The 16756-nt window shown below is 47.6% G+C and overlaps 1 protein-coding gene across 1 annotated transcript in view; it reads right to left on the reverse strand.

The window, feature by feature from the left end:
• LRP1B (LDL receptor related protein 1B) overlaps positions 1-16756 on the reverse strand; it is a 1474154-nt gene that overhangs the window by 490966 nt on the left and 966432 nt on the right. The window contains exon 13 of the mRNA XM_084809602.1: positions 14330-14510. Coding sequence (XP_084665728.1) covers positions 14330-14510 — 181 coding nt within the window. The remainder of the gene's footprint in view (positions 1-14329; positions 14511-16756) is intronic.

Below are 16756 nucleotides of genomic sequence, written 5' to 3' on the forward strand. Positions count from 1 at the left end.
TTATTTTCGCCTTTAGTCTACATAAATCTTTATGTAGCCTATCACGGCTGACTTTGAAAATCTAGCCGTGATAGGCTATGTAAATCGTTACGTAGCCTATCACTTTTTTTTTTTTTTTTTTACAATTTACTTTTTTATGTCGCAGCCGGGGAGACGGGACGCTCCCCCCCGGCCAGAGTTTCGGCGGGGAGGGATAGGGCGCCTCCCCCCCGGCCTGAATTTCGGCCGGGAGGGGCGGGGCACCTTCCCCCCTGCCAAGAATTTCAGGTGGAGAAACGGAGCGCCTCCCCCCCCAGCGAAAACAGCTACGGGACCAGGTAAGGGACTTTCGTCCATCCTTAATCACAGCTAAAGCAGGCACGCCAATCGCGTAGCAGCTGCCATCTGCGTCCCTGCTTTAGCCCTGATAGGCTAGGTAAATATTTACGTAGCCTATCACGGCTAAAGCAGGGACGCAAATGGCAGCTGCTACGCCATTGGCGTGCCTGCCTTTTGCCGTGATAGGTTACGTAAAAACTTATGTAGCCTATTACGGCAAAGAGCAGGGGCACAAATGGTGTAGCGGCTGCCATTTGCACCCCTGCTCTTTGCTGTGATAGGCTATGTAAGTATTTACATAGCCTATCACGGCCTAATGCAGGCATGGAAATGGTGGCCACTACAATGGCTGCCATTTGCAGCTGCAGCACCCTGATAGCTTCCCTAGACCCAAATATGCTGACTCTCAACATGAATCAAAAGCCTGATAGAGTCTACCTAAATGGAAACTGTGTTATGTACCCAATAGGAGTGCACGAAAGCCACTTACCTGGTCTCGCAGCTTGCTTCGCGGTGGGGGGGAGGCGCAACGCTGCTCCCCCCGAAGTTCAGGCTGGTGGGGAGGCTTCCCGCCTTGCCTGGCCGAAATTCAGGCCGGGGGGGAGGCCTCCCGCCTCGCCCGGCCAAAATTCAGGCCGGGGAGAAGGCGCCTCGCCTCGCCCGTCCGCGAAATAAAAAGTTAAAAAAAATGCCCCCGTGATAGGCTACGTGACAATTAATGTAGCCTATCATGGCTGACTTTGCAGATCTAGCCGTGATAGGCTACGTTAATCGTCACGTAGCCTATCACGGGGGCATTTTTTTTTTTTACTTTTTATTTCGCGGCCGGGCGAGGCGAGGAGCCTCCTCCCTGGCCTGAATTTCGGTCGGGCGAGGCGGGAAGCCTCCCCCCCGGCCTGAACTTTGGGGGGAGCAGTGAAGCGCCTCCCCCCCCCACCGCGAAGCAAGCTGCGAGACCAGGTAAGTGGCTTTCATGCACTCCTACCTGGACTGCTTTCTAAGCTAGAAATGCTGGTGGGAGGAATCTCCGTCAGCTGTTGGCCCTGGGAAAGAGGAGCACGCTCCTCTCCCAGGAGCGACTGCTCTTCCTCAGAATCAGAACTACTCTGGGACTCCATGGGCTCAGTGTCCACCCTGACAGCCATTTTGAATATTTCCTCAGTACTTGTTTCAAATGGTCTTCATTTAACCTGGGATGATTGATCACCAAGGATAGAATGGGTTGCGAATGTACATTGTTTTCCTCTATTAGCATGAACAAGAGGAGTATTTCTCACCTCAGGATTGTCAGGATTGAGACAAGGGCCGCTGCGGTTTCTGATGATTCCGATTCTAATTCAGAGCCGGAACTACAACAGTTAGATCAGAGAGCAAGGGAGCAAACTCCTCAAGAGTCTCTAGGAGTTGAGGGGTAATCTTCCCAAGGCCTTGACAACCAGGTGGCCTGGGCTGAGACACTGCCTTCCCCTCCCCCCATAGGAAACCTAGTCCTTTCCAAGGAGGGGTATGACTTGGTGGATGCAAAGGTGCGTCATCGGTCTAAGTGGGCGGAGTTAGGGAGTGGCTTGAGATGCTCTGCCAGGATAGCATCTCACCGGAGCATACATAATAGGGAGCATAAGCTGCTTTTCAGGTTTCACTGTAGCTGCCTATCTTCAATGGGATGCCATTGCCAACTTCTCTGCCTTGCAAAGGCTTCCCTAACAGAAAGCTCAGAATTAGCTGGTTAGGCCCTCGAGAAGTTGTTGAGTTTCACTTAAGCTCAATTGTGGAAAAGCTTGCCAGGTAGCCTAATAAAAGCTGTGACTAGTTTGAAGTTTGAGTCTCTGTTATTTTGACCGTGTAGAGGGAGCACTAATCATCTTGACACTCTGTTCAGCAGGCATAAGTGAGACCTCCAGAAAGTGTAACTACCCTACTACTTAGTTCCAATCTGATCACATCACAGGGCACCTCTACTGGTTAAGAGAGCCTGTAAAAGTAGAAGAAATCTTCCAGAAGACCTATGAAACTCAGTGCTAGAACAATGACAGGATGAATTAGCACTCAATGAGGTTGGAAGTCCACACACCAAAAGGTGCACATGAAAGTTCTTCTGAACCCCTACCCCATAGATTTTTGCACTCAGTGTAATGAAATTCCAAGGAGAAGCAGACAGACAGCTACCACCAAACCTTTTAAGTTTATCAAGTCAAAGACAACTGTATTCCTTGTGTTGGTGCCTGGGAAGCCCCCACCCAGGACTACCCCCTTCTCTTCCAAACCCAAGTCTGTCACTACCTAGACATGCCAGTCCTTCTGTCTTATCCCTACTCTCCTAGAAATATGACCAGCTCTTCCCTTTCTTGTCCCCAACTGGTGCTTGTTTGTATCCTCTGCAGTTCATTGCCCCCCTTTTGGATCACTGGCAGAGCAATAAGGAGAGTTTTCTTTTCTCCTCTTAAACCCCATTCTCATCCAAGCCAAAGCTATACTGCACAGTGCTGCCACCAATTCACCCCACTAACCCTCCCTCTTTCCTCTCTTTTTGGGAAAGCCTCATAGTTTATGGTTTGTTACTATTTTGTTACGTTCCTAATGAAAACCTTTATTTTCTGGAAAAGTGCTGACTTTTGTCTATCGTTCCCTCCCAGAGTATATTAGGGCAACTTCTCTACCCAGACTAAATTACCTTAACCTTTGCCCACACTTGGCTCCTTTGCATTTTTATTAGTGTAGCACTTGGACACCAAGCTGTTCTCCCATGGAACAGGGCTAGGCTTACACTGAGAAGAGTTTTCCCCTAGTATAGCACTTAACCTAAATTCTCCTAAAGCATTTTTTACCTAGGAAAAATAAACCAAATGCACAGTTACAAGATGGGGGATACGTGGCTCAACAACACTGCAAGCGATAAGGATCTTGGAATTGTTGTCGATCACAAGCTGAATATGAGCCAACAATGTGATGTGGCTGCAAAAAAGGCCAATGCTATTTTGGGCTGCATTAATAGAAGCATAGCTTCCAAATCCCAGGTAGTACTAGTTCCCCTCTACTCAGCACTGGTTAGGCCTCATCTGGAGTACTGTGTCCAGTTCTAGGCACCACACTTTAAGAAGGATGCAGACAAACTGGAGAGGGTTCAGAGGAGGGCAACAAAGATGATCAGGGGACTGGAAACAAAGCCCTATGAAGAGAGACTGAAAGAACTGGGCATGTTTAGCCTTGAGAAGAGAAGACTGAGGGGAGATATGATAGTGCTCTTCAAGTACTTGAAAGGTTGTCACAGAGAGGAAGGCCAGCATCTCTTCTTGATCATCCCAGAGTGCAGGACATGGAATAATGGGCTCACGTTACAGGAAGCCAGATTGTGGCTGAACATCAGGAAAATCTTCCTGACTGTTAGATAGGGTTGGCGGAGAATTTCTCCCCGAAACTTCGGGGGGCCAAGCACCAACGTGTTCGGCCCCCCGAACAAGTTTCGGGGAGAAATTCTCCGCACCCCCCCAACCCCCGCACCCTCCCCCCCAGGACGGGACTTACCTTTGGCGAATGTCCCTCCCGGCGGTTCGGCGGGTGTTCGTCCGGGGCGGGAGCGGCAGCCGGTCTTTTGACCGGTTGCCGCCGCCACCATTCCAAGAAAAGAAAAGAAAAAATGCCCCCGTGATAGGCTACGTGACGATTAACGTAGCCTATCACGGCTAGATCTGCAAAGTCAGCCATGATAGGCTACGTAAATCGTCACATAGCCTATCACGGGTGACTTAAAAAAAAAAAGCGCGTACGGATAATGGCGGCCCCCATAGGGAGCCACCATTCCCGTTCCTTATTTGGTCGCTGTAGTCTACGTAAAGATTTACATAGACTACGGCGAAAATAAGGGCAATGCTATTTGCGTTGCCCTTATTTTCGCCGTACTCTACGTAAAGATTTACGTAGACTACAGCGACCAAATAAGGAATGCGAATGGCGGCTCCCTATGGGGGCCGCCATTAGCATACGTGCTTTTTTTTTTTTAAAGTCACCCGTGATAGGCTACGTGACGATTAACGTAGCCTATCATGGCTGACTTTGCAGATCTAGCCGTGATAGGCTACGTTAATCATCACGTAGCCTATCACGGGGGTGTTTTTTTTTTTAAAAAAAAAACTTTTTAGTTCGCGGCCGGGCGAGGCGAGGCGCCTCCTCCCCAGCCTGAATTTCGGCCGGGCGAGGCAGGAAGCCTCCCCCCCGGCCTGACCTTCGCGGGGGGAGCAGCGAAGCAACTCCCCCCCACCGCGAACAGGCTTCGAGGACAGGTAAGTGACTTTCGTCCATCCCTACTGTTAGAGCAATACGACAATGGAACCAATGACCTAGGGTGGTGGTGGGTTCCCCCACACTGGAGGCATTCAAGACGAGGCTGGACAGCCATCTGTCAGGGATGCTCTGACTTGGATTCCTGCACTGAGCAGGGGGTTGGACTCAATGGCCTTGTAGGCCCCTTCCAACCCTACTATTCTATGATCCTATGATTCTATGATTCTATGATCATTCATGTTCCAAAAGGACCGAATCCCTGAACATGGAGAATAGGATGCAAACATATTTGAAGACTTGTGTCCTGAATGAGTGTGATCACAGAAGTGTATGAGACTGCCTCAGAAAGATGCCATAGATGTGACTTTTAAAAAAGTTTCTTAGCCTTGTTTAGCCGATCGATGTTCTATATTTATTAGGACTTGTTTTTATCTAGAACTCTCACAACAATAGGGATGGCGGAGAATTCCGCCACAGATTTCACTGAGGCCAAATGCACTGGCATTCGGCCCCCGAAACCCATGGCAGAACGGCCTCCCACCCCCTGCCCCCCCACGGAATCCCCCCCGGGTCGAAGCTTACCTGGGGCAGATGTTCTGGCAGTGGTGGCGGCAGCTGGTCTCTCGGCCAGCTTCTGAGGACTCAAATGGCAGCCGCCATAGCGGCCGCCATTTGCATCCGGCCAGGCTGCTGTGATAGGCTACGTAAATACTTATGTAACCTATCACGGCAAGCTAAAAAACAACAACAGTGTACGCAAATGGCGGCGGCTACGGCGTCCACCATTTGCGTTCCCTTTTTTTTCTGTTTAAGCCTATGTAAATATTTATGTAAGCTATTACGGCAAAAAAAGGGGAACGCAAATAGCGTAGTGGGCGCTATTTGCGTTCCCCTATTTTTTTTGCCATAATAGCTTACGTAAATATTAACGTAGGCTAAAACGGCGGCGGGGGGGAAAGGGAACGCAAATGGAGGCCGCTGTAGCTGCTGCCATTTGCGTACGCTGTTTTTTTTTTCCCTCTGGAAGGCTGCCCAGCGGCCGGATGTCCAGCTGTGGGCAGCTGCAGCTGGCAGTTCCGCAGAATTTCGGCGGAGCGGAGCCAGCCGAATTAGGGTTTCAGGGGGAGGTGTGGAGCGCCTCCCCCCACCATGAATCACCCCATCGAAAAGGTAAGTGACTTTTGTACATCCCTACTCAACAAACTAGGAGCTACCAGGAACATTTAGAGCTCTGAGGGGTATTCCTTGATTGTATATCTGCTTTCATCCTCCTGAAGCTCCTAATTTGTTTCAGAGTCTTCAAGTCCGGATTCAGAATCAAGCCTCATGGTGAAATGAATATACCTAAAATCCAAAGTGTTGCTTCCCTGGGCTGCTGGGGCCAATGCAACCCATTACCCATGCAACTCCCATGCATCAGTCCTAAGTAGGGATGGGAGAATCAGTGAAACTCAAGCATGTCAAGGTTCTCCAAGTTCCACCTCGAAGCTGAGTCCACTTCCTTTCCATTCCCAATTGCAAGCTTTTTGTTGTTTGAACATGAAAAAATTTGCATTTGAATATGTGTTATTTTAAAGTGTGTGCACAAAAGTGCACCTCCTCCATTGGCTAAAGCATAACAAGGGCATCTTCCTAAAATACAGTTTTAAAATGCACATCTTTCTACAGTATGCATTTTCGAACCAGCATCACAAGCTCAGGAATGTTCGAGCTTTGCCCACAAAATCTGTTTATGTTTGCAATTGGGGGGTGCGAATGGGGCAAGTTCTGGTCACGAACAAACTGGCATGATTATTTTCAGATTGACTGCAAAATTAAGACAGTGCTGGACGTGCACTTATCATGCAACTTTATTTTGTAAGTCTGATGTCAGTGCCAAGCATGCTGAAAGATAACTAGGGATGTACAAAAGTCACTTACCTTTTCAATGGGGTGATTCGTGGTGGGGGGGAGGCGCTCCGCACCTCCCCCCGAAATCCTAACCCAGCTAGCTCCGCTCCGCTGCAACTCCACGGAGCTGCAGGCCGGTGCTGCCCGCAGCCAGACATCCGGCTGCTGGGCAGCCTGCAGGCAAAAAATCAACAACAGTGTACGCAAATGGTGGCAGCTATGGCGGCCGCCATTTGCGTTCTTTTTTTCCCACCGTTTTAGCCTACGTAAATATTTACGTAAGCTATTACAGCGAAAAAAAGGAACGCAAATAGCACCCACTATGCGATTTGTGTTCCCCTTTTTTCCCCGCCGTAATAACTTACGTAAATATTTACGTAGGTTAAAACAGCCAAAAAAAGGGAACGCAAATAGCAGCCCCCGTAGCCACTGCCATTTGCGTACACTGTTGTTGTTGTTTTTTAGCTTGCCGTGATAGGCTACATAAATACTTACGTAGCCTATCACGGCCTCTGCAGGGACGCAAATGGCATCCCTGCATTAGCCGTGATAGGCTACATAATTATTTATGTAGCCTATCACAGCTATGATGAGGAAGCAAATGGCGGCCACGGCATGGCCGCCATTTGCAAGTCAGGGCTGATGGCAGCAGGTAAGTGCTCCATTTCGCGCGCCTTTCATGGGGGGGTGGGGGCTTTGTTCCGCCACAGATTTCGGGGGGCCGAATGCACCGGCATTCGGTCTCACCGAGATCCGTGGCAGAATTCTCTGACATCCCTACAGGTAACACAACAGTAAAAGAAGATGTACTTCCATTCCTGTGTCAGTATGTGCTATCTATTAGGAGTATTGTCCCATTTTTGGATGTGTGGTGCTCAGCATCTTACAAACAAAAGAATATGCACTCGGATTTAGCTACTGCTCATCTGAACATGGCTTTAGTGAGCTCTTTATGTCAGCCATCTAGAATTGAAGTAAATAACCAGATCAATATACTCTTTACTCTTCCCAACAGTACAATGAATCAATAGCACTTGCAAACATTTATTTGACTTGTTAAAAGGCCACTACTTAAAATAGTCCTCTTTGTTTTGCAGCTACTACTTATCATGTCCCAAACCAGGCTCAATGTAAGTTGCATTAATGCTCACATTTGGAATTCATTAAAATATAGACAAAACTCCAACAATATTTATCTGTAGCATGAAGAGAAGTACAATGCAGTAATTAGCCTTCCTTTCTATTAAAAACAACAACCTCCCTAGGATATATTATTATAAAATGAGAAGGGTGCAAACTGTCTGTGAGAGGATGGCTCAAATATTCTATTTCACTACAGTAGTCCTCGTTTTTATTATAAATGTGTTTTATGACATTCCTTTTCAAACATTCCTTTCTGGAGTGTTCAACCTTAGCACAATTTGTAGCACTACAAACCCATGGGAACATGCTGTAAACACAGCTCCCAGCATCAATTTGATAGTCGTCTAGTTTACATCATTACTATATGATTTCAGTCAATATTGGTTCCTGTGGAATGGTTTGCGTTCGTCCAGGTATAATGTAAAAGTGCAAACACTGGAGGATTCTATAGGAGTCATTCCATAGGTATACTTCACTAGAGTGTCTGTGTCTATTCAGTCACATGCTGCTTTACTTTGGTACTAGAATAGTATGAAGAAGGTTCATTTGCTACATGCTGTCTTAAAAAACAAGTTGAATCTGAATAATGGATGGTATGGAAAGTGGTTTGTTATCTTGCAATTTTATTTTGTAAGGCCTTGGGAGTGGGGGTGTTAAAATCTAAGAATATTACTATAAATGCACTGAAACTGGTGGAAGCAGCAGGGAAGACTGTATTATAAAGTACATTCACTTGACATTGTGATCTATTAATTTTGAAATGAACTGTTGAGTACTTTGAGTACTGACTTCTGTCTCTTGTGCCCCAAGCTGACCTTTATTCCAGTGAAAGTAGAGCAAATAGCATTCTAACTAACATGAAACTCATAAGTTCTCAACAAATCTATCATTTCTTCATCCACTAAACTACTATCACACCCTTCATGAAAAACACACACACTTGTTGGCACAGTCAGACCAATCTTCTGGCCTGATTTCCCTAAGGCAAATTTCTCTGCCCTGGGAGAACTTACTACAGCCCATTGCTATATTAGAGTTATGCTTTCCCAAAGCCTTTTCACTACTCTTTAAAGGGGAAACATGACGAAAAAGCCCATTTGTTTCTCTCTGCACATTTGGCCTTCTGATCTAGTATCTCAGTGCATGATGCCTCATTTAAAAACAAACACACACAAAACCAAACTTCAATCCACCTAGACTCTTGACAACTTACATTATTTTAAAAATTGTATAAAGATTGAGTTGAAACTAGTTGTTGGCAAAGTCACCCTGAATCAAAGCAAAAGGTACTGTGAATCCATGCCTAGTTCAGCTCAATCTTTATGCAATTTAAAAGGAGGATGTCAGTTATCAGAACTGTCTTACTGACAGAGTTCAGTGAATACTGCTGTATACTAGGAAGGCTAATACCAAAGTTATGTCTATAGGAGATGGACGCATTGTGTTTGTGAATCAGCTTAAGATTGTAAAACCACAGTTTGTATTCAGACTTGAAGCTCCCAGGAACTCTTGCAAAGACAGAAGATATAACTTAGCACTGGGTTTTGCATTTGGGATGAAAAGATCTTGAATATGAGTAAATATCAAAATAGCTAGACAAACACCTATTAGTGTGACAACTGAGAAGGCTTAAGAGTGCCTGATTGTTTTTGAATTCAACTGCGAAGTTTGCTGAATTGGTTCTTGAACTGTATTTGGGATTAAAGGATATAAATAATTGAATAACACTGTAGAATTGGCTTTCAGAGATTTGTTCTCACTTTTAAAAAGACATATGGTAGTGTGTAAGACCATACTTACACACTGTTACCATACTTTGCATATCCCCCTGATAACATTAGAAATTTAACAATGTCAAGTTTATTGTGTTATAGCAATCAGCCATTATATACCAAAATTAAACAATGGTATGACTAGGGATGTGTGAACCCACCGCCACCTGGTATCGATGGGCCAGGAACTCTGTGGCACTCCACATGTGAGTGGTCACGGGTCCGACACCTCCTCTCCCAGTGCTACCCTCTGGTACCTGCCTGAGAGGAAGGACTGGAACCACTGTAATACCGTGTCTCCAATGCCCAACCCCTCCAGGCGGTCCAGGAGGATACTGTGGTCAACGGTATCAGAAGCTGCTGAGAGGTCAAGGAGAACAAGGAAGGAGCATTCACACCGATCCAGAGCCCTCCTCATATCATCCACCAAAGCGATCAAAGCCATTTCTGTCCCATGCCCAGGCCTGAAGCCCGACTGAAATGGACCCAGATAATTAGCTTCTTCCAAGTGTGCCTTCAACTGCATCGCCACCACCCACTCAGTGATCTTGCCCCAAAATGGCAGATTCGAGACTGGGCGAAAGTTGTTCAAAACTTGGGGATCCAAGGAAGGCTTCTTTTAAAGTGGTCTTATCACTGCCTCCTTGAGGGCTGATGGCATCACTCCTTCCTCAAGGGAAGCATTCACCCGCCCTGATCCCCTCACCCAATCTCTCTCTGCAGCTCATAATGAGCCAAGATGGGCAAGGATCAAATAAGCAGGTGGTCGGCCTTACAGATGAAAGCACCTTGTCCACTTCATCAGGAGGAAGAAGCTGGAACCGATCCCACAAAACCGTTTTGCCACAGGCCGCCTCTCACTCGCTAACTGTATCCATGGTGCATGGAATAACACTCCTAATCCGATCAATTTTATCTGCAAAGTGCCTTGCCAAGGCCTCACAGGAGGCCTTAGAATGCTCCAGAGGTTCCAGAGCAACTGGACCGACCAGGCTCTGGACCACTTGGAAAAGCTTCCTGGGACGGCACTCTGCGGACGTGAATTTAGGAATGTACAAAAGTCACTTACCTGAACCCGAAGTTGATTCGCAGTGAGGGGGAGGCACTCCGTCACTCCCCCCGAAATTCTGGCCGGGGGGGAGGCATCCCGTCCCTCCCCCCCGAAATTCTGGCCAGGGGGGGAGGCACCCCGTCCCTCCCCCGCCAAAATTCTGGCCAGGGGGGAGGCGCCCCGTCCCTCCGGCCGCAAATCCTGTCCTGCCGGGACGCAAATGGTGGCGGCCGGAGCAGCCGCCGTTTGTGTCCCTGCAGTCAGCCGTGATAGGCTACGTAAATGTTTACGTACCCTATCACAGCTGAGTGAAACCCCCCCACGCATATGCAAATGGTGGCGCCCATGGGTGCCGCCATTTGCGTTCCTTATTTTGGCACGTGTAGTCTACGTAAACATTTACGTAGACTACGGCGAAAATAAGAGGAACGCAAATAGCGGTGGCGGGGGGTTGGCAGACCGTTTCTCCACCAATTTCGGGGGGCTGAATGCGCTGGCATTCGGCCTCCCCAAGATTTGTGGAGAAATTCTCTGACATCCCTAGCGTGATAGAGGCAGCATAGTATTCCTTTTTTGCTGCCTTCATCGCCACGTGATATGCTGAAGATACAGCTCTAGCCTGTGTCCAATCGTCTTCCGAGTAAGACTTCCGCAACTGATGCTCTAGCCACTGGTGCTCACCTCCTGTTTCAGGGCTCATAACTATAGATTAAACCATGGTGCAGTTCAAATCCTATTCAGGGGGAGAGGGCGTTTCGGAGCCATCCAATCTAATGCCCCAGTGATTGCGGCATTCCACCCACCCACCAGGGCCTCGGCTGCATGGCCATTGGCAATGCTCCAGAGAATCCCCAAGCACGTTCAGGAATCCATTTGGATTCATAAGGTGCCTGGGGCAGACCATTTTAATGGGTCCTCCACCCCTGTGAAGGGGTTGTGGAACCGAGAAGTCCAACATCACCAGATAGTGATCTGACCATGACAAGGGGGTGGTGGATATACCCCCGACTTCCAGATCGCTCCCCGCTTCTCCAGAAACAAATTCAAGGTCTAGTGCATGACTGGCTATATGGGTGGGCCCAGCTGGAATAGGGTACAGCTCCCAGGAAGCCATGGTCTCCATGAAGTCCCGTGGTGCCCCCATGAGGATGGCCTCTGAATGTACACTGAAGTCCCCCAACACCAATAAGTTAGGGGACTACACATGCACATCAGAGTAGGGATGTCAGAGAATTCCGCCATGGATCTCGGTGAGGCCGAATGCCAGTGCATTTGGCCCCCCGAACTCCGTGGTGGAACGGCCTGCCCCCCACCCCCCCCGTGGATCCCCCCCGGGGACGAGACTCACCTGGGGCGGATCTTCCGGGTGGCGGCGGCTCCGGCAGCGGCTCCGGTGGTGGCGGTGGCGCCCGGTCTTCCGACCGGCTGCCGCTGCCGCCATTTCCAGGCTCGTGTAAAACAAACAAACAAACAAAAGACGTGATAGGCTACGTAAAGATTTATGTAGCCTATCATGGCTAGGTTAAAAAAAAAAGAAAAAAAGATGTGATAGGCTACGTAAATCTTTACATAGCCTATCATGGTTGGGTGAGTTAAAAACAAAACAAAACCGCTTACGCAAATGGCGGCTACGGCCGCCGCCATTTACATTCCTTCTTTTTACGGTCTTAATCTATGTAAATATTTACGTAGATGAAGACAGCAAAAATAAGGGAGAACGCAAATAGTGTAATGGGTGCTATTTGCGTCCCCTTTTGATTCGCCGTCTTAGTCTATGTAAAGATTTACGTAGACTAAGATGGCCAAAAATAAGGAGGTTTGTTTTTTTTTTTAACCCAGACATGATAGGCTATGTAAGTCTTTACGTAGCCTATCACGAATGGGGGGGGGGGAAACAGACTGCAAATGGCGGCAGAGGCAGCCGGTCAGAAGACCAGCTGCCGCCGCTGCCGCCGAAGCCACTGCTGGAGCCGCCGCCATTCGGAACATCCGCCTCAGGTAAGTCTCATCCAGGGGGGATCCACGGGGGGGGCAGGGGGGCAGGCCATTCTGCCACGAGTTCAGGGGGCCGAATGAACTGGCATTCAGCCTCACTGATATCCGTGGGGAAAATCTCTGACATCCCTATGTGTGTACGAAAACTAGGGATGGTGGAGAATTTCTCCACGAATCTTAAGGAGGCCGAATGCCAATGCATTCGGGCCCCCCGAAATTGGTGGGGAAATTCTCCGCCGGCCCCCCACCCCCCCTGGGATGGGACTTACCGTGGCCGAATGTCCCTCTCGGTGGCGGGTCCCAGCGGCGTTTCGGCGGCGTTTTGTCAGGGGCGGGGGCGGTGGCCGGTCTCCCGACTGGCTGCCACCGCCGCCATTGCAAAAAAAAAGTTAAAACAAAAAACAGCCGTGATAGGCTACGTAACGATTTACATAGCCTATCACGGCTAGATTCCCAAGGTCAGCCGTGATAGGCTACGTAAATCGTCACGTAGCCTATCACGGGTGACTTTGGGGGAAAAAAAAGCACGTACGCAAATGGCGGCGGCCCATGGGCGCCACCATTTGTGTTCCTTATTTTGGCACGTCTAGTCTACGTAAAGACTATTTGCGTTGCCCTTATTTTTGCCGTAGTCTATATAAATCTTTACGCAGACTAGACGTGTCAAAATAAGGAACGCAAATGGCGGTCCCCATGGGAGCTGCCATTTGCGTACGCGCTTTTTTTTTTTTTTGAAAGTCACCCATGATAGGCTACGTGACGATTTATGTAGCCTATCACGGCTGACTTTGGGAATCTTGCCGTGATAGGCTACGTAAATCGTTACGTAGCCTATCACGGGTGTGTGGGTGTGTGTGTGTGTGTGTGTGCACGCTTCTACCTGGCCTGAATTTCGGCAGTGAGGGATGGGGCGCCTCCCCCCGGCCTTGCCTAAACTTCGGGGGGAGAACTGAAGTGCCTCCCCCCCCCACCGCGAAGCAAGCTTCGAGAACAGGTAAGGGACTTTCGTCCATCCCTAACGAAACCTGGCTGGGCACGTGGCTGCGAGAGTTGGAGCAGCGGCCTCAGCCAGCCAGGTCTCCGTAATACATGCCAGGTCTGCACCCTCATCCAGGATCATGTCACAGATGAGGGATGTTTTCTGGGTAACAGACCTGGGATTGCAGAGCAGCAAACGAAGGCCAGAAGATGGAGTCACGCCTCCCCCAGCCTTCCTTTGGCTCTGGACAGGCCCAGAACAGGGGACAGGTATTACACATCTCTCCCTTGTTCCCCTGACCTGGCATGGCCTGCCCTTAGTGCTTGGCCAGCGCCTGCCGCCCAGCCTCTGTATAGTCTGACCCCCAACACTCTCCCCACTGCCTCCATCAGGTGGACACATGCCCCCTCGCTCCCGCCTATCAGGCAGGCTACCCACCCCTAAAAACACAACCAAAACCACAAAAAACTCACCCCCCACCAACAGTTAAACAAAAACCAAATCAAAACAAACATCCCCTTTACCAATGCTGGCTCTCCCAGGCCACCTCAGCCAGCCAGCTTATATGGTCCCTCCAGGAGGAACAGGTGGCAACAGTCAGCAGCAGCTGGCTCAGTACCTGGGGGCCTGGTCCTGCGGGGAGTGGCGGTCTGCCAGGCAGAAGCCCACAGGAATTCTTGTAATATTTAGGAATTAAGTCAATTAGTTCTGTTATAAGATTGGGTCAGATTCTTCTACATACATTTTACTCCGAATTTCAGACTAAGGCAACAATCTCACACAGAATTAAATTCATTTAAATCCACTGAAATATATGGTTTAATGATGCAAGAGAAAATAATTTGATATTTTATACAATTTCAAAATAGACTACATTTTATTTAAAATAAAAAGCTTTCATACCCATTAACAGGATCCACAACAATTCCTCGGGGATGAGACATGTCTCCTTCTAGCAGAGTTTTCCGACTTTGAGAGGCTTTCTCTAATTTGGCAACATTAATTGTTTTCCTGTAGCCATCATTAGTCCAAAACAGATTATTTCCAATCCAGTCTACTGCAATGCCTTCTACATTATCGAGATCTGTTTAAACAAGCAATATATATGTATATGATATATTATTCATATTTTTGTTTATTCATCAAATAAAACTAGTTCACTTATCTTTACTGGCCCAAATGCAATTAAAGTACTTACATATGTATCCTATGATCCTATATATTTGCACCAGTATATCCATCTGCACTTCCAGCACTTATATTTGCACTGTCATCGTGACTGTATGGTCTGATATATCACACAAGGAAAGCAAACAAGTCTAACACAAAAAGTCTTGAACATGCCAAGATAGAAGTTATATGTGACAACAAAGCAGATATCCAGAGTTGTATAGTACTAGAGTGTTGGCTTGCATTTCATTGGCCTTGAACAAGTATTTTCATTGGTTTTCATTGGCCTTGAACAAGTATTAATCTTTCAGACTAACCTACCCCACGAGGTTATTGTGAAGGTAAAATCCAGTAGTGGATATGTATGTGATAACTCATATGAATGTTTAATCAAAGACATGAACATGATAGCTCCTACATAGAATTTAAGCAAGCATACGTATTCTTTTAAAGATATACATTGCACTTCTAATGATACTAAATATTATACTTCTTTCCTTGACATAAGAAAAATTCAGAATGTGAAGCCAAAAGATGCAGACAACTGCAGGTTTGTGGAAAAAGAGGCAGGATGTGGGAGCGACAGGCAATATACAATGCTGTCTGTATGCCAGCAGGCCCCACCGCTAGCACAAGAGGAAGCTAGCCATTTCTAAAGCAACTGGAAATGAGTCAAAACACTCATTTCCAGAATGGGGAAGGTCAGCAGAGCTTGCTGTCTCATTCAAGAAAGGAGCATTTTGCTGGTTTCTGGAGTTGCCTTGGGAAGCACTAGCAGTGGGTCCCGTGGGTGCAACAGAATGAGTGAAGGCTCATGAGCAGCGTTGGATACTGCCCAAGAAGTACATCCAGACAGGAATGGATTAAGAAGGATATGACAAGTTGGTGACAGTAATGCCGAAGCCTAGGCCAAGCTCCTATTTACGAACCAGGACAGGATCAGAAGGAAGAGGTTCCCCCTAAGGTCCGTTCCAAGGCTCCATTCCCAGGGACCAACAGGCACAGCTGAGCTGACTGGCTTTTGGGGCAGGATGTAGGCTGCAGTTAGGGGTGCACGAAAGTCACTTACCTGGTCTCGCAGCTTTTTGCGGTGGGGGGGAGGCGCTTCGCTGCTCCCCCCGCGAAGTTCAGGCTGGGGGGGGAGGCTTCCTGCCTCGCCCGGCCGAAATTCAGGCCGGGGAGGAGGCGCCTCGCCTCACCCGGCCGCGATATTAAAAGTTAAAAAAAAAACGCCCCCGTGATGGGCTACGTGACGATTAACGTAGCCTATCACGGCTAGATCTGCAAAGTCAGCCGTGATAGGCTACGTAAATCATCACGTAGCCTATCACGGGTGACTTTAAAAAAAAAAGTGCGTACGCAAATGGCGGCCCCCATAGGGAGCCGCCATTCGCGTTCCTTATTTGGTCGCTGTAGTCTACGTAAATCTTTACGTAGACTATGGCGAAAATAAGGGCAACGCAAATAGTCCCCCAAACTCCACTGTGGCCATACAGAGAAGTTTTTGTTTGTTTGTTTAGGAAACCTTGCCAGCAATCATTTATTACAATCAAGTAACCCAAGAATTCCAATGAACACCACTGCCTCCCAATCCCAATGATGTATCACCCATTAGTAGGTCACAGGAGAGTTGTGAATGCTTGTGAACACAGCTTATTGTTGATTTTTGGAAAACTATAGTATAAAGGCTTAAGAGCTTTCACTTCACGGTAATGAATCATTTGTGCAAAATGAATGTGTTGGGGTTGAGTACAATGTAGACTTTTTGGAAGTTGTAAGTCATGGACAGGCACTAAAGTGGGGGTGATCCATCTAAAATCAAAGGGCTTTAAGTCCCATTAATTTTAACAAGATTATAGTTTAAATCTAAGGCTTAGAATGGCTCAGCATTGATTGGATTACAACCACCGTTGGAATTTCTGTGTCATTCTCCACATTCACTAAAAGTATCCAGACCATATGTTGTCAGATAAAATGGGGTGGATGTATCAGAATTCAGAACCAGTAAATTGTCTTTTAAGTGTAGTGTTCAATCAATTAAAATGAGATTACGTGTCCAGGACAATATAACATTACATGTGTTCGATTATTACATTATCTACCTACCAAATTGTATGGTGTCAAGAGTTTAGAATACAATCTATGCCCTACTTTAACCCA

The sequence above is a fragment of the Heloderma suspectum genome, chromosome 1 (assembly GCF_057233095.1).
Source record: "Heloderma suspectum isolate Gila_16-S chromosome 1, 16-S_ref, whole genome shotgun sequence".
NCBI lineage: Eukaryota > Metazoa > Chordata > Lepidosauria > Squamata > Helodermatidae > Heloderma > Heloderma suspectum.